At 33.0% G+C, this 24,470-nt stretch overlaps 1 protein-coding gene across 1 annotated transcript; it reads left to right on the forward strand.

The window, feature by feature from the left end:
* Positions 1–7,881: 7,881 nt before the first annotated feature.
* LOC127729220 (uncharacterized) lies at positions 7,882–22,587 on the forward strand. Its single transcript, XM_052236932.1, has 3 exons — positions 7,882–8,081; positions 9,550–9,693; positions 22,306–22,587. Exons 1-3 carry the CDS (start codon positions 7,886–7,888, stop codon positions 22,458–22,460), a joined length of 495 nt encoding a protein of 164 aa, XP_052092892.1. The 5' UTR covers positions 7,882–7,885; the 3' UTR covers positions 22,461–22,587.
* Positions 22,588–24,470: the final 1,883 nt, after the last annotated feature.

Below are 24,470 nucleotides of genomic sequence, written 5' to 3' on the forward strand. Positions count from 1 at the left end.
GTATCTATTTCCTGCCGATTATTTTACATGCAATGACATTGCTACATCATTTAAATACCAAAGTTGAACATATACAGTATTTCTTATATATTTTTTATATAAATTCCTCGTTTAAAAAAATGATAAAGATGTAATGATTAATGCTTTTCAGTCAAAAGTACCTTTCTATCAACATAAATCATGTTAAGTATATACTGCATATATTATGCAGCTTTTCCGTAAACACGGGCGAGCAAATAAACGAACAAAGCTTCAAACTGTGTATTTTAAATTACAGTTTAGGGAAATCAGATGCAAATTAAAAATGATGTTCGTATCAAAAGATGAACAATTTTCTCCCGCTGTTGCAATTAAAACTCCAATGTGCAGTATATAAATAAAGAACTAATCTTATTTTCAAACATACAACGCACAAACCATCTACCAACAGTTGAACGCTACTAAAATAAAGACTACATACAAGAAGTACAGTAGAGGCACAGTAAAGATGAAACGTTTTCTTCTGTTGTTCGGACTTTTTTTCATATTAATGATTAGAACAGGTGAGTTGGAAATTTTATTTCAGAGTAAAGCTTAATGGTGAAATTGTATGTCCTAATATAATAGGTTGTGAGGGGTGACTTTAAAGAAATGAAATTGTTTTACAACGAATCTCCAATAGTTATGTTAAATAAACATATAAAGTTTTAAGTAAAGTATTATTAGTAGCATTACTTTTTATCATCATTAGCATTATCATTACCATTATTAGTATCATTATTATTTTTGTTTTGTCATGTTTTTTTCTTAAATTCATCTATGTCATTAGTTTTCAGTACATCATCACTATATCAAGAACTTATACTGTAATGCCTAACATATTCTCCTACATTTGAATTTTTGAATTGATTGTTTATCATTAGAAAAGAAATGTAAAATGGTTTTCCTTAAACACTTAAAAGCTTTTTTTCGAAAGCTGATGTGAATTGGAATTTTGGCATCTTTTTTTTCAAAAACAGCAGTCCTTTTGCACCAATTGCTATTTTCAAAACATATCATTTGCGCCAAATATTATTTTTTAAGATGTATCATTTGCGCCAATTTACGGAATTCATATACGCCAAACTACCTGTACATATATGTACATAATAATCCTTAATAAGTTGTGGTAACTTGAAAAAATATTTAAGTAATAAATTTGACTAATGAAAAGATGTATAAGACATAAACACGCGAAGAGCTATATAACCAACAAAAGGGATCTAATATAGATAAATTCATCTGAGGTAAACTTTGCCAGAGGGAGTTGGAACTTTAGTTTCTTAATAATTTCTTAATTTATCAACGGAAAAATGAAAACGAAATTGTAATAAACTATGTCAATAGTTCGGCAGCACTGACTTTTGGGTTCATGATACTCTCGTCGAATAACAGTCCACTAGCAGTGGTATCGACCCAGTTCTAGTAAATAAAAATAACACTATTAATTTTGTCCTTCTGGAGCAATATTCTGGATTAAAATACATCAGGAACATTTGAAAGTCAAAGATGTATAGGACTTAAACACGTAGAAAGCTATATGATCAAATGTATATAAAAATAGCAAAACTTATTTAAGATAAATTTTGCACGAGGGAGTTGGAACCTAAGTTTCTTAATAATTTCCGAATTTATCAACGGGAAATTAAAGAAAAGTTTGTAATAAATCATGTCAGTTGTACCTAGGTAATAATCTTAACTCCGCCAATGTGAACTGCTGCCTGATGTAGTATGAGTGCCAATGAGACAACTCTCCATCCAAGTCACAATTTGTAAAAGTAAACCATTATAGGTCAAAGTACGGCCTTCAACACGTAGCCTTGGCTCACACCGAACAGCAAGCTATTAAGGGCCCCCAAAAATGACTAGTGTAAAACCATACAAACAGGAAAACCAACGGTCTAATCTATGTAAAAAACGAGAAACGATAAACACTTATGAACAACATCAACAAACGACAACCACTGAACATCAGTGAACAACCACTGAACATATATGAGCTGTAATGCATTGTTTTAGGTCTATTGCTATGACATATTCAATGTATATGCTATTATGCATTGATATGTGTCTTTCGTTATGACATATACAATGTATAAACTATGATGCAATGTTATCAATCACATGATGCTATTCTAAACCAAGGATTTTGTGCTATAATATATAAAAATGCGTTTAAGATTAGTTTTTGATAATGTCAGCATGCTTTTTGCACGATGGAGACACATGTAGTAAACGTTTTTTTTCTGTTGCAGAATGTTTTCCCTCACAAGAAATAACAAGAAAACGACGGGAAGGATGTAAACCACCTCTATACCCAGATGGCAATGGTGGATGCACCGATGACGGTAAGAAGTAAAAGTAAAAAACAACACCAAAAAAATAACCCCCTCTTATCTTTCTGCTAATATAGTTTATGCAAAGAACCACAAAAAACGGGTAAACAAAAATCATCTTTCAAAGGCAATAATTCCTATAAGGAGTCAACTGACGATTTCGGCTATTTGATTTATTTGTCGATATTGTTCTGCTGATATGTTTTGCCATTTACTGTTATCCTCTATTTATTATCATAAAAAGATAATAGCCAAGATCGCAAAAATGAAAGAAAAAAAACTCATTCAAGGGCAGTAACTCCTATAAGGATATATCTGACTGTTTGGGGCAAAACAGGTAGATAGATCTTAAAATTCTTAACATTTTTGGCCCCTTTAGATTTTCTCTATCTATAACGGTTAACAATGACAATTCTTGGATTTTACCCCTATGTTCTATTTTAGCCCAGGGTGACCATGTTGATTGGCAGGCGGGATCATCAAACACTTTTTAAGTAGATACACAAAGGATGATTGTGGCCAAGTTTGGTTCCATTTGGCCCAGTAGTTTCAGAGAGGAAGATTATCGTAAAAGTTAACGGACGACGGGGGACGACGACGATAAACGACGGACGCCAAATTATGGAAAGAGCTCACACTGGTCTTCGGCCAGGTGAACTAAGAATTTGTTTAAGTGAACGTTCAAATACCTATGCAAAAGGCTATTATAACATTAAGCAACCACAAATAAGAAGACGTGAAGGAAACAATACAAAATAACATGTCAAGGGACAGTCAACACCACACTTAAAAAAACGCAAAAACAAAATACGATATGAATAAAACTTTCTCTTCAACACGCACACGCATTAATATTGAGCAATACAAGCCTCCGAAACGTGGACAAATTCATGTCATCATGGAATGTAAGTTTCTGTTGTACAGCCTATAACATAGCAAGTTATTAAGATTGTTTTATTCAAAAGTTTCAAGACATAATATCTACTATATATACAACCGCTACCGATATATGAATACATGCTTTTTCTTAGATTTGGTTTTATTTCTCATTCTAGATGGAATTTTTGGCAATGGATATCTCGGCCGAAGAAGGAGAGACTTGAATTCGAAAAGAAAACAAGTGTTTAAAATCACCTAATTACGATATATTCGACATTTATCCTTTTTTTTCAAATATGATTTTCAAAAAACCCACAAAATTAATTAAAAAAAAACCAACAACTATAAAATGCTTATTGTTTTAAATCAGATGTATGATTGTTATAACAATCCCATTATTGGTGTACAAGTTTTAGCGGTAGTATAAACCCAACAGCTGTAGATTTCTTACTGCAGTAGCGAGACTATTTGAACCCTGCTTTCCCAAGCATGTGTCGTTTTCTTTCCTTGTTGATGTTAGTGGTCACATGGTTACCCGTCAGCTGCACTTAACAGATTTTTAATTGCTTGCTTTAATTTTACAACATACGGTCCAGATCGTTAAAAAGGGGAGAGTTGGGTGTGTACGCAAGTAAAAATGTTTTAATTCAACCACATTTTGTCTATGTACAAAGTCAGGTTATCTGGACCGTGTGTTGTTCGTTGTTGTTTATATCTTGTTTGTTGTCTACTATTTTTTGTGTTGGTTGTTGATGTGGTCTGTTGTACTGTCCAGTGCTTTAGATGATTCCTGCAATCTTTTTTATATATTATGTAGATATATTGTATTGTTTTCATACCGTAAAATACCATGGCAACATGTTAAGCTCAATGTTCTTGTTATTATTTAATGTTTTGATTGCACCTAGCAGTTTCTAAATTATTTGTATTATATCTATTCACTGAGGAAAATAACTAAAAATGTAACAGAGCGGCTTCACACTTAAATATTTTTCGAAAGGAACGGTTGAATACAAACGTGTACGAGATATTAAATAATCTCAGATTATCGCAACACCCCCTTTTTTTAGTAGAAAAATGTTTGCTGATCTCATGTATGGTTTTGTATCAAATATAATGGTTTCGTTGTTCGGAGGGATTTTGTATTCAGCTATGGCTAGCGAGTCCAGATTATTTTTATATTTTGAATGAAAAATGTTGCATTTGTCATCGCAGGTCGGTCTTTATAAAATAATGAGGATCTTTCCAGATTCCAGATGCCTGCACAATTGATACGATATTCCCGGGCTTGTGTTTCCCATCATGATTTCCTTGATAGAAGATTGCTGCTCACAAGGAAGCTATTAAACCAAGAGTTACAAATGGTGAAGTTGAAATCATCCCTTCGTAAATTTTACGGACGCCATTACGAGTTGGTTGACCGTTATGGAATAACCGTTTCACAGATGATATCGGATATGTTCCTTATGTCGTAACTACAATACCCTCCCTTTTCACGAATGTGACTTACCGAATTAGACTATTTACCGGATTTGTAATAACATAAGCAACACGACGGGTGCCACATGTGGAGCAGGATCTGCTTACCCTTCCGGAGCACCTGAGATCACCCCCAGTTTTTGGTGGGGTTCGTGTTGCTTAGTCTTTGGTTTTCTATGTTGTGTCATCTGTACTATTATTTGTCTGCTTGTCTTTTTATTTTTGGCCATGGCGTTGTCAGTTTGTTTTCGATCTATGAGTTTGACTGTCCCTCTGGTATCTTTCGTCCCTCTTTCATGTAAGTACGAACCCGGTGATCGCAATTACAAATTGTTTGATTGTTACGGTGTCGTTTTCTTTCAATGTAATAAAAGCTTCATAGATCTCACGGTCTGTTCTTGTTCGTCTAACAATATTACAAGTTTGTCATGCACCTGGCTTAAATTTGAAACATTATTACAAAGTAGAATTTTGAAATCTTCTGATTGGGAATCAAACATAGCAAAAGATGCACTTATCAAAGTTACATTGACAAACGTTTCGCACTCTGAGTGGAATTCATATGATTTTTATTGAATCAGATTTCATTCACATTTATTTTGCGTATACTTGGATTTATATATTTTAAGGAGCTGTGGTATGATTGCTCATGAGACAACTATCCATGACATGCACTTAAATGATTAAAGGTTACAGTATATATATACGACCTTCGACAATTAATCAAACAATAAGGTAGAGTAAGTTTTCAATCAAAGAAGGAACCAAAATAGCAGATGCAAACTCAAAAGAGAAACCTAACGACTGAGAAAAACATAATTGACAGACAGCTACAAACGACAACTTCTGGACTACATCTGTTGACGTATGCGTCATTTAATTTCTGGTGGAGAGTTGTCTCATTGGCAATCACAGCACATCTTCTTATTTTTATACAAGCTCTTGACTTGGGACAGTCTCGTTCATAAAGGTATATTACAAATAATATGGTACATGTTTACAACCTTCATATTTCCTAACATTTTATTCGATTCACTCTCATACCCATATATCATCGTTAAAAATCTTTATTATTATTCCCCTTGAAGATAAACGAGAATATATCACAAGTATATAATCATAATAGTGTTTACCATTTAAACTGTATCCACTAGTTCCTAATACGATTTCGATCCATAAAATTGTATTTTGCAAGGCTCACAGCAGCAAGTCTAGAATTGACATTTAAATAATGACAGATCGTAGCCACCACAATGCGATACCATTAAAATATTATAAGACGAGGAACCATATAATTTATCACGTTATAAATTAAAACTCCATAATAATATAATTGAATAAAAGCAGTAATTGTGAAAATACATTTCATGCATTTGCATACTTAAATCGTCTCATATAAATCAAGCACAATGTTTTTTTATAATTTATATAGTATTTTTTTGGAATTTTATGTTCAAAGCTTTATACTTTTTATTTTTTCAGTTTTTGGTTTTGAGCTTCATTCGAGTATAACAATATTCACAAAGCACAGATGTTCTATGAATGTAATGTTGCAGTATGAATTTGCATATGATGTACTAAACAAAATTTATTTCGTCCTTTAAGTTTTTACGTGTCGAACAATGACCGTGTCTGCACTATTTATACCAATTTAAGACTCGACACGACTAAATATTTCAAATCATTTTTAAGGAACAAGGAATGAAAACGTATAGTGCCCAACAATACAGATATGTTTTCTCTAAATTCTGATTCAAGGTAAATTTGGACATACGTAATATTCACAACATTGGATGTCATTTATTTACCTCTACTACAAATATTACAATTCTGGGGTCTCCTCATGTTTCCCCCTGAAAATGTAAGTATTTAGAAATTGTTTTGGTATCCCTTACTATAAATGATCGAAGCCTCTGGAATATTACTTTCCTAGTCTCGCTCTCCACTAAAATCGGTGAATTTGTTTTTTTGGCATCATTTACGTTTGTAGTTGCTAGTATCATATGTAGCAACGAACGCTCTGTTTTTTGTTTGTTTCCGTGTTCAAAGTGGAACTTAACTGAATTCGGCTTTACGTCTTTTCTCAAACAGGTCTCGATTAGGCTCCAAGTGAGTCAGTGGAGCTTAACTAAATTCGATCTTACGCCTTTTTTCATACCGGCCTCGATTAGGCTCCTTGTGTGTCAGATATTTTTTTTAGTTTTAAAGTTAAAGTTAGACCAGTTAGTTTAGCCTGGTTTATGACGATCCTGCAGATTCGTATAGCTTAACAAAAAGAGATATTCCTTTTTGTGTACGAGGAATGAAAAGGGTAGACATTTGAGTACGGATGAGTATCAGTCGTTTGCTAATAATATATCAGTGATGTCCTTTAAGGCAAATTAAGATTTGTCCTTTTTAAGGCAAATCTTAATCAATACATGAACAGACGGCAAATATTTTTCACTTGACTGTTTCCATATCAAATAATCATCTTAAATTTTGTAACTCTGTATAAAGTGTGCCTTGCAAAAAAAAACTCCAAAAACAAAGATATTAGACGGGAAACTGACAGACTTTCAACAATCGGTTCTTACTGTGACGTAATAACATATAAAAAATAAAAGCATTGTGACATAGTCGTCTTTCGTCCATTTGAGTCAATTAATGTAAAGGATACATTAAACAGACAATATATAAGTATATTGTAATATCATCTTTCTATATCTCTCAAACAATTATTTATGCAAGTGACCTTCAAATCGACATTCATTTTACAACTGATAAAAACTTTTTTATTGATTTAAACTGTTGATTCTATATAATTGTCCCACTCTCGCAGCAAACAACAAAAGCGTATTGAGGTCGACTTTTTTCTTCAATCAAAGAAGGTGTGGCGGATACGGTATGACCGAACTATGTTATTACTTATTTCTTCAGTTACAACAATGACTGGTATGGATTCTTCCAATGTACATGTATATACAACAGATAATGAAGTTTATTGAATGCTTTCTTTATACAATAAAAAGGTTGCCTAAGAAATTATAACATAGAGCTTTAAACTTGTAAATAGTTACAGTAAACACATTTATATCTTTAAAAAAAACCTGTCAGTACCATACATGCCATTTGTTTGGAAGGAATTGTAGCCCAGAAGCAGACTGACACCAGTATTCGATTAAAATACAAATATGGAAGTGGCTGGAGTTCCACTCTTTTCTTTCATATCCTTAATTTTAACAGTCGTGGCTGTTATCATCGACATCGTGGGATTTGCAACACCATATTGGTATTATAGGAAAATTGCCGCTTTAAATGATGTAGCATATAAGGCAGGACTATGGAAGATATGCACGCCAGATTGTATCAACTACGAAAACTCAAAATGTAAGTATATTGCCAACAGACACAAAGAACTTCAAAAATATAGTTGGTATTTTGTTTTACTTGACTGTTTTCTTCCAATATGATTTTTTTTTAAATCCGAGAACCTCTATTATACTTCATTTTCTAAAATCAATGTTAAAACGGCGAAAGCGTTTGTAATCACAATAAAGTATGGATAATAGTGTATGTCGTATGAGTTTATGCTACGACGTAAAGCAGTAAGTTGTTCTGTCGGTTAGATGAATTAGCATATGGTATCAATTTTCAGAACAATTATTATGTTGATTTTCAGACAATTACTAGTACACTAGTAATATATTTGTTATAACAAAAACTATTTAATACAAGCACAGTTACGTCAAATAAATGATTGTTTGAATTTTAGTAAAGGGTAAAGCGAGTTAGTTATTCTTAGGCATTTCAGATTTGTCCTGTTATAGATAATCATGCAGTATCTATATATACTGTGGAAGTCTATTTGTTTTATGTTCAAATTATAATGCTTTGTGAGTTAATTTATAGTGTACAAACTTTTGTGTAGAAGATTTTGTTGTAGACACAATTAATGTATGTGTATATAATGTAAAATCCATGCTCTGTATTATGAACCAACTCCTCTAAAAAATCTTGAATCAAACACAAAATGTGTAGAAAGAACATTCTGATATTTTGAACGTACAACGATCAAAACAAAATTGGATACGCCTTTGTATCCAATCACCTAGTATGAATATTAGTGACGAGACAGAATTCCAGAATACTCTACTGCTAGGATAATAAGGCATTCAAAAGTGCTTAGAAAATGCATTTAGTTGTATAATAAAGTGTGCATGAATTACATAGTTGGCTATTTTTATATTAACAAAGTTGACCTTCGATATGATTGGCTTTTCTTTCAAGACCTCTTTGGGGGATATAATTTCTCTAGTATTCAAGAATTCATACACCCTAGGCTTTATGTTTTTTTAGTTTGAGTGTTCTTAATGAAGGTAAATACAGAAAAACCAAATTATAAAGTTGTATTTTCAATTTTTAAGTGTGCATATGGTATATTAAAGTGTGTATATTCGAGTGTGCATACATTTAATTTATATTACTGAATATTATTTTAAATAAAGTGTGAACACATTACTTCATTGACTATTTTTATATTAAAGTGTGCATATATTACCGACACTCAAACTCAAACTCAAAGTGACATATGTTATTTTAAGAATGAACATGCAAATTACACAAAATATATACCAGATTTAACTCATTTTTTTTTTAATTATTGGTTTTCAGTGCTCTTGGACTTCGAAATTACTTTAACCCTTCAACTATTTTGATTCGACTTCGATTGATGAATCTTGTATAGGCAACATGAGTGTCTGGCACAATAAATGATAAGCAACGTTCCTTTGATGAGTTAAAAGTTTAAACCTTAATTTTTTTTAAAGAATTTTCAAAATTCTGCACTGAATTTCAGCATGGCAAGAAGCAGTACAAGCAATGGAGGTTCTTGGTTTTATTTGTTTACTTGCTGCGCTTGTAGTGTTGATACTAAAGTTGTTTGTTATGAAGGACAAACAGATGCTGAAATGGGTTGTCGTAGGATCCCTAGTTGGTGCAGGTAAGAATAGAAATTATCCCCGGCTTAGTATATTTCTAGGATTCTGATTGGTTAACGCACGTCGTTACAAAACCCATAGCCCCTGGGTGTTGCTAACCCATATAACCGGGCGTTGCTACCCATTACGCCGGGGAATTTCACGCGCGTTTTCCGTAGTTCCATGGTTGTTCCTTGTGAAATATCGATTTTTGTAGATTAATATATCCATGATGTCTGTAATTTTAAAATATGTAATTAACTAACGATTTTACCTTTTATGTCGATCATTTGCACTCATTTTAGTAAATGCATCACTTGGCTGACACATTGTCAATGAATGGGACTACTAACCTAGCTATGCAAATGACCCATGTTGACGTCACACCGTCTATGATGTAACTCTAACAACATTGAGCGCCAAATTCGACCCCTTCCCGTTTCCCTGTATCTGGATTACAAACGTCTTATATCTGACTACATGTAGGGTTCTACCAAAGGTAGTACCCTACACCCCGTTAAAAATATGTCAAATTCCCAAAGTTCAATAAAAGATTTTTTAAAAATGAAAAAAACGTTGCTTTCACGTTACACTTTGTGGTCGAATTTCTCTAAAAATCGCCAGATTTGGACTAAGACCGGGGATAAATTCGTTATCTACGTTCATATCCTTGGATATTGATATTTAAACACCCTTCAGTACCCTGTACACCCTTCGGCTTCGCCTCAGGATGTACTTGGATACTTCAGGGTGTAAAAATATCCATATCTACGGATATGAACGTAGATAACTTATACACTTTGTATTTTCCTCGTAAATATGAAACATAGAATTTGCATGCACAAATACTATGAATGCAGTGTACTCGATTTCTTTGGGCCGCGATAATTCTATTCTGACGATTTGCTGTGTTTTGTAAACACAGTGTATATTTAGTGGACGCAAATCGCGAAAAAGACATCAAAACAAATGATATCTTGCTAGTTTGCTAATAAATGAACATGTCGTTTCTCTATTGGAACTGTACACGTATACCTAATAACAAAATTATTTTCATTTACATGTGTTTAAAGTTATTGCAAATGGCTGATATTTTTGTTCGAGCATATTGTTTTTCTTAAATTGTTTAACATTTCATACCGATATAACATGTTACTTTTATTATTCTTCCCTTAGTTTATTTATTTTGTATTTACATTGTATCATAGGTCAAATTTATTTGTTCAGTGTATGTTCACTGGTGTTAATATGTCCTTTGATTGAGTTAAGCTATTTCAGTTGATATTTTATAGTGTATCTTTCTATGTTGGGATGTTACAATATTGTTTCAGAAAAAGGGTGAAGGTTTGGTACCATTAAAACGTTTAAACCCGCTGCATTTGTTTGCACCTGTCCTAAGTCAGGAATCTGATGTTCAGTAGTTGTCGTTTGTTGATGTGGTTCATAAGTGTTTCTCGTTTCTCGTTTTTGTCGAGCCTTCGACTTTTGTCGAAAAAGCGAGACATAGCGATCCTACATTCCGTCGGCGTCGTCGTCGTCGTCGTCGTCGTCGGCGGCGTCCACAAATATTCACTCTATGGTTAAAGTTTTTGAAAATTTAATAACTTTCTTAAACTATCCTGGATTTCTACCAAACTTGGACAGAGGCTTGTTTATGATCATAAGATAGTATCCAGAAGTAAATTTTGTAAAATAAAATTCCAGTTTTTCCGTATTTTACTTATAAATGGACTTAGTTTTTCTGCCAGGAAACATTACATTCACTCTGTGGTTAAAGTTTTTAAAATTTTAATAACTTTCTTAAACTATCCTGAATTTGTACCAAACTTGGACAGAAGCTTGTTTATGATCATAAGATAGTATCTAGAAGTAAATTTTGTAAAAAAAAAAAAAAAAATCCGTATTTTACTTATAAATGGACTTAGTTTTTCTGCCAGGAAACATTACATTCACTCTGTGGTTAAAGTTTTAAAAATTTTGATAACTTTCTTAAACTATCCTGGATTTGTACCAAACTTGGACAGAAGCTTGTTTATGATCAAAAGCTAGTATCTAGAAGGAAATTTTGTAAAAACTTATTTCCCGTTTTCCGTATATTACTTATAAATGGACTTAGTTTTTCTTCCAGTTAACATTACATACAGTCTGCAGTTAAAGTTTTTAAAACATTTATTAGATTCATAAACCATCCTTGATTTTTACCAAACTTGGACAGAAGCTTTTTACAATCAAAACATAGTATCTAGAGGAAAATGTAAAAATTATCTTCTTTATCATTTGTTCATTCAATAAATTTATGTTTCAACTCTTTTATAAATCTATAGATTTGATTGCATACTGTATTCATTTTTTACAAGCATAACTTTTTTCATACATTTCAAACCTTTATTTCATTAACTGTAAATCTTTTATGTGCATTCCCCTATCACACTGAAGACATAGACAACAGCAAAAGTAGGCGAGACACTGGGTTCCGCGGAACCCTTACGAATTTTTATATAGATTAGACCGTTGGTTTTTCCGTTTGAATGGTTTTACACTAGTTATTTTTGGGGCCCTTTATAGCTTACTGTTTGGTGTGAGCCAAGGCTCCGTGTTGAAGACCGTACTGTGACCTATAATGGTTTACTTTTGTAAATTTTGACTTGGATGGAGAGTTGTCTCATTGGCACTCATACCATATCTTCTTATATCTATGACACCAAAAGACGATGTACTCAAACGTTGCATTAGTGTAATTGTTCACCACTGTTTGGGTAGTAAATGGCTATATGCAGCGAAATTGGCTTCCAATAGTTCTGATATAATGATCTGAATAATTAGAAATCATTTGTTGTTCTGATTGGTTTCAAGCGCCTCCTGTAGTAAAAAAATGGCAGGTTCTTTTTCGATAGACCTCCTGAAATCGGACTACTTTCGTAGCCTATATAAACAACAACGCGATTTTGAAAACATTATATACAATCTACGGTTGATAAAATGAAGCGTAACCAAGTATGATAAGAATCAATCAGATTATTTTCGGAATTTATTGATGTATACACTGGACCAAATCACTCACTAACTTTTATTGTATAAAAATTGTTTGGACTTTTATTCGTTTTGGAGTGCGTTGCTATAGGTTACACCCTATTGAACTCCAAAAATGTGTTCAATCTGTTTATAAAAGTATGTTCAAGTATATCAAGAAATTAAATTTAAAGACAAATTTTATGAGGGAACAGTAACTGTTAAACAGTTACTGTTACATGACTTGATTTTGTTTACCATGGACTACATTTTATCTTGTATATAACAATACATTCAAATACAATCACCATTTGTCGACTATATCTTTGAATGCATGCATTTTTTACTGATTTACATGTACCTGTAAACGGCTGTTGACCAAGAAATCATTCCCTTTCTACGTCAAATGGCAAGGTTCACTTTAGGCCAAATATGTCCCTGAATTTCAACTTTATCATAAAATTTCACAATGGCCATAATTTGGTTCTTAAATGGATCTATTTCAAAAGCCTTACTTCTTTTATGGCCCCGCAACAAAGTTGTCGGGGCCATATAGTTTTACCCTTGTCCGTCATTCCGTCATTCTGTCATTCCGTCATTCAGTCATTCTGTCATTCCGTCATTCCGCAACAAACCATTATACGGACTTTTTTTCTAAACGCCTTCAGATATTGGGCTGATTTTTGATATGTGAGTTAACCATGATGAGTTACAGATCAAGTTTAAGTTTTGTTCCGCTCTGCTAGTTTTTGCCGAGATTACGTGCTTTTGACTTTGATAAATTGTTGAAAATCACAGTTATATAGACTTTTCTTCTAAACGCCTTTAGATATTTGGCTGATTTTTGGTACGTGAGTTAACCGTGATGAGTTACAGATCAAGTTTAAGTTTCGTTCCGCTCTGCTAATTTTTGCCGAAATTACGGGCTTTGGACTTTAATAAATTGTTGAAAATCAAAGTTATACGGATTTTTTTTCTAAACACCTTCAGCTATTGGGTTGATTTTTGGTATGTGAGTTAACTATGATGTGTTACAGATCAAGTTTAAGTTTGGTTCTGCTCTGCTGATTTTTGCCGTAAATTACGGGTTTTGGACTTTGAAAATTGTTGAAAATCACAGTTATACGGACTTTTTTTTCTATACGACTTCAGATTCTACCATGATGAGCTACAGATCAAGTTTATGTTTCGTTCCGCTATGCTGATTTTCATGTCGTCCCAACACATCTTCAGTACATCCACTACCTGTTTGCATATAGTTTGAAATTTAACTACTCATTGATCAAGGAAATTTTTCATCAAACTAGTATTGGTCTTGAGAGCTGGATACTATCCATGCATGTTTGTGTCCACATGTGTTGTTAAAATTGCAGATTTAAAAACTTTTTGAGACGGGGCCATTCGTGTCGTTCCGACACATCTAGTTTAAAATAAATCTCTTCATAAGAGTGCATTCTTGGCTTCAAAATCAGCACATTTTGGATATATTGTCAAAATTCGATGATTTTGTGCATTTTTTTGGATTGAACCTTAAAGCTTAAGGAAGCCCTTGGCCGCAATCTGGGATCCGAAATGTTCTATAACCAAAAATAGCCAATGATGATATTAAATCCCTAGACTCAAGATATTTCTGGATCATGGGTGGCGGCCAAAGTGAATTATGCTAAAATCTGTTAAGAATTATTGAAAACTTGACCAAAACTGACGTTACAACACAAATAAGGCGTACTTGTCATTTTTAATGTGATGTGCCAAAATGAAGTAATTTTGTATTAATAGTAATATCACAACTATTTCTTTATAGAATCTGTAGTATTTGGGCCTGATTAAAAACAAATCAAAATCTTACTAGGGCCAATTTTAATCCTTCGTGAACTTTCTCCTTTTATAGCTTCAGATAATAAAAAAAATAGTCGCACATATACATTTGTTTTACACACTTTAATTAACTTTTTTTTATAAAATCTAGAAAACGGTGTAAGGACAACTAATCTGCATGTGCAGAAAACTGACTTGTACAAATTCTCTCTCCATACGAAGCACTTCTCCTGCAGAAATATCTAAGAGGAAGTCTGAAACAAGTTTGCCTCTCGGATTCAGACTCAGTCATCATTTGGACAGCTAAGAAAACCGATAAATTTAAGGGAAAGATTTAATGATCTTTTTATTGAGTTCTTGTCTTATGGAATTATATAGAGGTAATCCCATAACAGTGTGCACAACCGTAATACTTATGTTTTTAATAATACTGAATCATTTACTTTTAACTTGTTTGTCACCGGCTATCGATTACAATGAATCTACGCTCACTCGGTCTGTCAGAGGCCTTCCAGTGGGGATTTAAATTATCACTTTTTCACATTTCGATACATAAAATTAAACTTTCTTTCAACAAAATTTAAAAGGAATTTGTTTTATCATCACACCCAACAGTTTTACTTATAACATTAAATGTGCAGAGCTAATATCATTAAATTATAGAAAAATACTAGTATATCAAATGTAAAATATGTCGATTTTTATTAGAAAAAAAAACTTCAAGTTTATTGGGCTATTTCATAAAAAAATATCTTACATAGAAAAAAATATTTCCACGTTGGGAACATTTAAGAATAACCTACCGTTTTTCAATTATTAGGTTTTTTTGTGAAAAGAGCTCAGGATAATGAAAGAAAAAATGTCTTCCTATTAGACATTTGCGGAAACTATGTCTATACCTAGGGTTACACTTATACTTACGATTACAGTTGACGAAAAACAAGGGGTCCTCTCAAAATAAGAAAATAAACCCAATTGAGATAGATATAGTAAAATGAAATGATATTTTTTTTATCATGTAAATAAGTCTTTTCGACGACACACAAATGCAGAAACTTATGGTCACAACAGATATGAATCGCCACAAAGTCCCCATAACATTGTGTGTGTTTTTTTTTAATTCTCCGAATGCGTGTTCCACCTCTACTCTATAGTGTGTAATATGTCTATTTAATTTTCTACACTTCCTCTGCATAATCTTGGGTTTGTCTCATGTCAGGTGTCAATACTGGATATCTGTTCGGATATATTTTGTCGTCTAGCAAAAACAGCTCGGTCGTGAAAGGTAATTCTTGTCCTATATTTCTTATCAACATATATTGCTGATGCCAAAGAAATCCGCACTCAACATAACATTTCCTGTCTTTGTTCAATATTACAAATTAAGTGTGAATGCAGTGACAATGTCTGTGTCCTGGAAAATACTATTCTAAGACTTTTAGTTCCGTTATCGGCCACAAACTTTCCGTCGATAGCTCTACTGCAAACGGAAGTTTTGACCACCCACCTTGTAAGTTCTGCCAATCATCCAGTGAAAGGACGCCAATAGATAAGACGGTTATATGTTTCTTGAAATAGGTATACATGTATGTGGTTTTTTTTTCTTTTATAGTCGAAACACTAAGGTCAACTATTTCAGAAATCAGATGACAAGACGGGTAACCATAACATAAAAGAAGAATTCTGTTTCCCGGGGAAAGCTTATGGTCCCGACCGGTTCTCTGTCTGAAGAGACCATTAACATCGGCTACAATTTAAAGTAACGTTTCAGGAGTTTCACATGTTAAAAGAATATCGTTTGCTTGCAAAACAAGTGATCACATTTCCCTATTCCAAAAGTATACATCATTGCCTATAATATTTCCTGATTATAAAAGATTGGTTTGTCGTTGGTCAAGCTAGGACTACCAGTGTTAGAATCAGATGGCGAATGAGATGTATACCTTACATCTGGTGGAGTCTGCATCAGGGCAGGTAGTGCTGTCATGGTTAATCTGTGTTCTTCGCCCATAACGGGGAAAAATAAAATAAATGCACTAAATACAATTATCATTTATTCATTTTTCCGTATTAATAGTTCCACTCGCTTTACAAAAGCGGGCGATATATAGTAATTGGAAGTCGTACATCTTTTATACGATTACACTTTTGTATCCGCAAATGCTCCTTAACCGACTTAAATTACGTGTGATTTTTTTTAACAATAACGTTTAAATCTTTCCAAATAATGTAAACGGTATTTTTCTACTGTTTTTGACGTTAATGATTCATGTAGTTAATATCACGTTGGCGATTTTTTTAAAATATCAGCTTATAATCTATTCCTAATGAAAATTTTTAATATGAAAATATCTCGTTATAAATGATGTGTGATGTGTTTGATTAAGATTCGGATCCAATCAATATTCGTGTGCATTCAAATATCTTTAAAAGCAAAGATCATTGAAGTCAAGAATGATGTTATATAGTTTCATTTAATAACATATAACTACTTTATTTCTAAAGAAATAAAAAAAAATCCTCGTTTAAAAAAATGTTTGACTTGCATTAAATCTAAAATAGGGTTCACAGACATCCGTGTACTTTAAAAGACAACTTGAGTGTTTTAAGAATATTTAAACGAAGTTCCTGACAGTCTATATTTTGAAATTCTTGATTTAATTTAAAATGTAATGCGTGTATATGTTTAATGCGGCTTAAGTTACTTTTTTTTTAAACGAGGAAACGATGCAAAGGGGCATTTAGAACCCATAAGTCGAAGAAAAAAGACTCCACCATGGTCAAAAGAAAAACGACGAAAATACGAACAAAAGTTCACAAAAACTCCACAAAGAAATATACATGTAGAGTTCATTTCTCCATGATAAAAAAATCAACTGATTTTGACGAATCATAGTATATGTTTTCCAATTAGAAAGGTAAAGTTTAAATAATTAAGACTTCTGATAAATAAGGATAATTTGACAACCCACAATATAAATTGAATCAAGTTGTCGCTAATGATAGTCGAAAATTAACATTTGGTGCCTGACGGTAAAAGGCGTTTCAACCATCTTGAAATATTTCTAGGATCACTTATTACAACACGGGCCCGTATATGTAAAGACGAATATATATATCTGCTTTATATTTTCATTGCATTGAAAGATATTTGTTGTTTTATTTTTCTTAATTGATCTCGTTAGGCCGTCATAACTGACAAGTTATCACAGCAAGCTAAGATGGTCAGTTTGGGGGGGGGGGGGGGGGGGGGGGGGGACTGAGAAGAACAAAATCTAGACAAAACAAACAAAAATCATATTAAACGTAAAAACCACGAAGAGCCGCTGGTCTGACAAGTGTTTCAAACTGGTCCGTGTTGTCTTTCAAACTGGTCCGAGCTGTCTATAAAAGTGGTCCGAGTTGTCTTTAAATTGGCCCGAGTTGTCATAGTCCGATTTGCCTTTGGGTCAGAGTTGTCCAGATTCCACCTGAAGCTGCCAAGATGCCATTTTTTATCAATATTTCTTTGAAATCCCGTTGTTCAACTATAGAAAAACATCATAGGAGTTAGTCTTGGTTTTGAACCGACGGTTTATATTTACACTTTGAAACGACCCAAGATTTAAATGTAATTGTAATCCTAATCGTAGGTGTATGACAGTTTCCGCAAATGTCTATTTTTCGCATGGCACATCATTTGAATCGTTCAATCATTTAGAAGACTCGTACAGTCAGTTTTCTTTGGATATTCAAGCATATTAGACTATTCAATTGTCTCTATCTAAGTATATTTCTAAAGGTATATCTGAATAACTAAAATACTTTTCTATTTGTATAATGCTTTATGTAAAGTGGAAACTGGTACAGTTTTTTAGTAGCAAAAACAGAAATTAGAAATGAATAGATAAATTAAAAAACAAAAGAAGTAACAAATTAACAAAAAGAAACCCTATTATTAGTCCATTTTACGGAATTTGACAATCGCTTTCCCGATTTTACTGGATTACTGAAAAGTTCATGTGACTCCCGTATTCGGAACCGGGATGCTTCACTTATTTGTCTTTTGAGTTTTTATGTCTTTGTCTATAGACGGATTTATTCAATTGTCGCCCTTTGATAAGATAACTACCGCTTGCGCGTCACGATAGCAGTCCGCCATTGCACTAGTGAAAGAAATTGTAAACAAAGCGAATCAGTGCGTAAAAATTGTTGGATTATTACCTGTATTATGACTACTCAGATGAAAAGATCAATGCCCTCAGAATTAAATAACGCAACGGAGTGGATTGACGACATGAGAAAGTGGCCAAACATCATGTACGGGGACATTTTTAATTATTTGATATCGTCAAAAGCCGTGGATGGTGCAGAAATGAAAAACTTTAAAAGTCTCCAAAGCTACAACTATTTTCAGAGCGGCAATGTTGACAAAGTTTTGCATAACATTCTCTCGGATGGCAGAATGTATTTGAAAGCAGACGTTCGCGCTTCCCAGACAGTAAGTAGGGTGAACGAAGCCTATGTAATTTGCTCTATGGACGGAACCGTTGAACAAGGATGGTGTACTTGTATGGCAGGACAAGGGCTATCCTGTAGCCATGTAGGTGCAGTGCTTTGGAAGGTTGAACATGCAGTCAGGAATAACATGACTGGTGCTAGCTGTACAGATGACAATGCCATGTGGAACAGAGGTACCAAGAGAAACATTGAGTCAAGGCCTTTGTCAAACATAGTGTTCAAAAAACCAAAGCAGGGTGAAAATTTACTAGAAGATTTCAATGTAAATGCTCCAGGTGTTCGTGACACACCAATGTATTGTTCTTCCCAAGAACTTAGAACAGCTGTAGAACAGTCTCCCATTCTCCCCTTGTCCAAACTAAAAGGAACAACAATTAATAAAAGTTTCGTCAGCAAACCAGCCGTTAAGGAGAACATTCCTAAAGACCATGGTGAACATGACTCATTAAGTTCTTGTCAAAGGTGCTCATCCTTTTATTCTAAATATCTTGCTGTCGACTTGGCCCGTTAAACACGCACAGTCTTCGTGAAATTGTCCGTGTATTTCACACATTGATTCTTTCCATAAATTTAATTTTCGACGGTTATTAGAGCAACCATTGACTGCACAAGAACTTCCACCACCTTTTTTATATTTTTTCCCACTATCCATTAATTAATTAAAGAAAAAACGGATAAAATAAAAATGTAAACAAAAGATCGATAATGTTGTTATTGATGCACGTGCGTTATCTTTCACTACTGTTATGGCTGACGTACCACGTGACGCCTTAATGGCAGCGCACATGTTTTTGAGGTCAGAACTTGATAAATGTGTCTATATCAATTGACTGCTGATTTGTAAACGTCTGTCTGTGTGTTCATCCTTACATGTGGTTGTGAATTTTCTTTGTTTATATTAATAGTATAAGGGGCTATGGTTCGAGTATTTAACCACATTTTTCACATATATAGCAACGAAGTAATTATTCGTGAATTTGAACACAGAACAAAATATTTTGTATTATAAATGTAAACACAAATGAAGAAAAGGTATAAAGATGAATTCTTTTTTCGGCAACGTATTAAAAATTGTATTGTATGTCATGCAGTTATAAACAATTCTAAACACATAGTAGTCCATCATGCATTGCAACTCATTCGGTGGATTGGTCGGTCAATTGCCCAGAAAAAATGCATTACTAGTTAAACAAACACTGATACATGAATTGGCGGAAGCATCAGAATGCTAAATATTGCATATCCGATTCAGATCCAGTATTTTGAAAAAAAGGGATGGGGGGGGGGGGGGGGCAAACTAGACAACGTTAGGAGTAGGACAAGTAAAAAGTCTATGCATTTACCATGTATGAAGCTCCATAAGGGAGGAGAGGGCTCCCTCTACTTAAATCCGCCTCTGGAAATGTTCCGACCTGTTAACTGCAGCAGTTGAATCACAACAATCTAATTAAGAATTGTATTTACATTTTTTTTAATCTATCTATGCATTAAATAATATGTTCACAATATCTTGGTAGTAAAATCATTAACTAAAAGCTTCATACTAAACAGATTAATTGTAATACATAGGTTGTAACACTGTTACGGGGTTTTGTTGACGTAGTAAACTACAAATTATCAGGTGTTACAGTTCATCAGCTCCCCGTTTGTTATATTAATCTGAGCATACAACGTATGCTTTATTAAACGTAGACACAAAAGAATAAAATGAGTTGCAGGTCACTGAAAAACACCCGTGTTCTCGATAAAGTACGTAGTAGTCCATCATGCATTGCAACCCATTCAATGGATTGGTCAATTCTCTAAGTCAATAAATATTGCTTTTTATGCAACCAAACAATTATATAAGCGGGAACGTTAGTGTACCCGAACTGATTAAATGTATTTATGTTTTGGAGGGATACATACTTTTTTAAGCGGTCCTCAATCATTCAGGAAAAAAAGTTAAAAAAAAAACTAATTAAAATCAATTTAGAATTAGGGACAAAAAGAAATACGACACTGATAAGAAAATATTGTACCTGTATGTTCATAAGAAACGAACCAATGCCCCCCCGCCCCAAATGAATTAAATTAAATTATTATAAAACGCACTCTCAGAACAAATGAGTGGTATGTGCGTAATTATGAATTCGGAATACGGTTCTGCAACCAAGCATGGGTTTTCATTAAGTAAAGTGTTTAGTAGAAAGATTCCAGTTTCCCATTCATCAAACTATAATGTATTATTCTAGTCCGAATGCTGAGTCAGTCAGTAGAACGTTGGACCAACTAATTTGAATTCTATCTTTTCAGTTAATAAATTTATTCAACAATTAATTATATTTAGATATTGAATTTAAAGATTCCTATTTCATAAAGTAAATGCAAATTGTATTAAGCTAGGTCCAAATACATGTAGCTTTTTACTGTCCTATATTTTGCAAGTACGAAAAAGACCGTACGAAAATATATTTTTTTCTTTTTTTTATTTGCACTACGATTTAAATTTATCATGCATTCGTTTCTAAAAATAAAATACTTTTAGACAAATAAAAGTTGAAAGAAACGAATAGCAAGTACAAATTTTAGAAAGCGACAATTGTAAAATCGCTTTTACGTCCGAAAAGGGTTATAGCTTACACATTCATTACTACTTTTGAAGCTATTGAAAACTTATTTTAATGTTTAAAGAACGTGCGGTATGATAAATAATTTTGATTATCGATTGTCGGTGAAGAATGTAAAAATATTCAATGTAAATCAATACGCCTGTAGTTCTTTTTTTAAGTTACTTGTTTTCAGGCGTTGAGAAACCTTTGGTGACCCCGTATGTTTAAATGTCCCTTTAAGGAATGACTGTAATATTTTTTCTGTCTATGAAGCATTAACATAAAAAATGTGGTGCACACTGAATAACCCGCGTAGCGGGTTATTTAAAAGTGTGGACCACATTTTTTAGGTTATTTCGAATAGACAGAAAAAATATTACAGTCATTCCTTATAATTTAATTCCAAATTTCATTTTTAAGGAGTAAATCATGATAAAACGTTGATAACGTCACGGTAACATGACAAAATTATGTCTATGAGCTGATAGATAAAACGTTTTCAGCCAATCAGAAGACGTGTTACATCCAAAATTAAATTATTGTAAAAACAACGTATTAAGTAGGCGTAACAGAAAAACGGTTACCTGATCTGACCCAGTCACTTAGAGAATTGAGTGCGCCAACGAATGGTCTCGTCAACACTGTTATGAATTTGATTATACAATGTATATCATTTGTTTATTCGTATCTATAATATCTCATTTCTTTTTATTTCAGCCATATTCATTCTGATAGGTGTTTGTATTTATGGCGGAGAAGCGGAAAAAGAATTTAAGGAAAACATCCACTTTGCCTTTGCATTTGTTATTATTGCAGCAATCCTGGCAATTATTGCCGCCGTTTTATTGTTCCTGGATAAGACAGCAGACTAGTGTTATAACGAGAGTCATTTCATTTCTATAAAGAATGAATGTTCAGTTTGCTCCTAAAAGGCTTTTTTGTGTTTATATAAAAATTACTATGAACTATAAAAACCAATTATATATGAATTATATCTTTTAAAAAAGCCTTTCTGGTAATTTCTTGAGAGAATAAATGTGAAACTTGACCGATCAGAACACAGATTTGTCTTTATTGGCCTTCTTTAAAATGGAATTTCTTTAATTTTCAGTCATATTAAGGTTAAATGGAAGTCTGGGTGTTATCATTGTTGTTCGATATGCTACCCAATTAGCACTAACTAAGATGTGTTTATAATGGGTCTGCAAATCACAATTCCTTTGAAGCATAACAGGTTTTTTTTCTTCCTCGGTAATTGAAATTTTTGTTTTAAACCTGACAAATCAGAATAATTAATTGACTTTTGCACATATTTTTTTATCAATCAGAACAAAATTATCTTTTTGAACGACCTTCCGCATGTAATCTGTGTTTTGTTTGGTGATGAAATTTCAGAGAAATGATGCATATATGATTCTCCACATTGTTCAACGGATCAAGTGTGGTATAACTGCCATGTTTCCATGTGTCCAAGTCATCATTTCTAAAAGTATATGTTTATTTTTATGAAATGAGACATTTCTCCTGTTGATTTTTGTCTACATTTGCCTAGCTTTTTAAGAAAGAGAATAATATGTCCTTTTTAAAAATGTAAAAAATCTGACAACGGGTGGCAGTACTGTACCTGACATGTACCATTATATTGTAAAAGCATAAAACTCATTGTATTATAGGTATAATAAAGAACCAAAACATGGTTATATGAAACAATGCTATACACCAAAATCAGAGAATACGTATTAAAATTTTAGAAAATGCACAAAGTACTGTGTCTATTGATTACAAAATTATTCCTATTTTCATTTTAACTAAGGAAAGGAATAAATACCGAATATTATTTCAAATCACACATACAAACACGACGACGACGACACTTGTATTCTAAAGTGTGGCTGATGGTCCTGATTTGTTCAGTTCGTGAATGATATAGCTTTCGGTGATAACTATTTGGCTTAACACAGCACCAATCATCAATGTAATCGATGCTAGAGGAGTAGTGGATATATTTTTACAAGTAATCCCACATTCATATAGTGACGATTGCAGAAAATCGAAGAACGTGATATAATAGAATATATATAAAAAAAAAGACTAAGCTGTCTTTATTTGAACAGTAATTCATATTCATTTAATAACCGAATAGGTTATCTATACTCAACTATCACCAAGGGGCGGAACCTGTAAAACCGATATTCCTTGCATTTATTCAGTCCTGCTCATATCTGCAAAAGAGAATGCAATAGTTTCTTTCTTTTTATTTGTCCTCTTGTGCTTTAAAGAGCTGTTTATCTTTTATGCTATACAAAGAACAGGCTGGGGTATGAGCCTCAAAGAGTGTTAAAAAACTCAAAATTGTAATCGACAAAAAACATTTGAATTCAAAGATTTTAATATATAAGAAATGTTATAATTATATTTTTTGTCGAAAATTTATTTTAGGTAAACAAAAATATTCAAAGAGGAAAACTATTAAATGACATTGCCATAAAAACAGTATAAGTCGGAATTCCAAAAATACTCGCAAGTAGGTCCCTACATGTGTCCTAAACGTTCGAAATGAGAGGAAGAGGGAGAGAGTTTGTGACGTAGAACAAAGATTTCTGAAATTCGGAAAAACCGAATACAAGGAAAATTTCGAATATTTTTTTTATGTATAACATCTGTTCATTAAAATTCATATTAAAGGTGATTTTATCTTTATGACGATAGAAGATGACCAGTTTTGGGACCAGTCAGTTTGGTCTGGAAAGAAATGGAACAAAATTATGATGAAAATATCTTAAACAAATCTATTTTGGTAAAACAACTCATAAAACCCCCAAAAAACGAACTAAAAGCTCTGTTAATAATAATCTCCTTAATAAAACCAAAAACTTATTTTA

Source organism: Mytilus californianus, unplaced genomic scaffold, assembly GCF_021869535.1.
Source record: "Mytilus californianus isolate M0D057914Y unplaced genomic scaffold, xbMytCali1.0.p SCAF_2, whole genome shotgun sequence".
Lineage (NCBI taxonomy): Eukaryota > Metazoa > Mollusca > Bivalvia > Mytilida > Mytilidae > Mytilus > Mytilus californianus.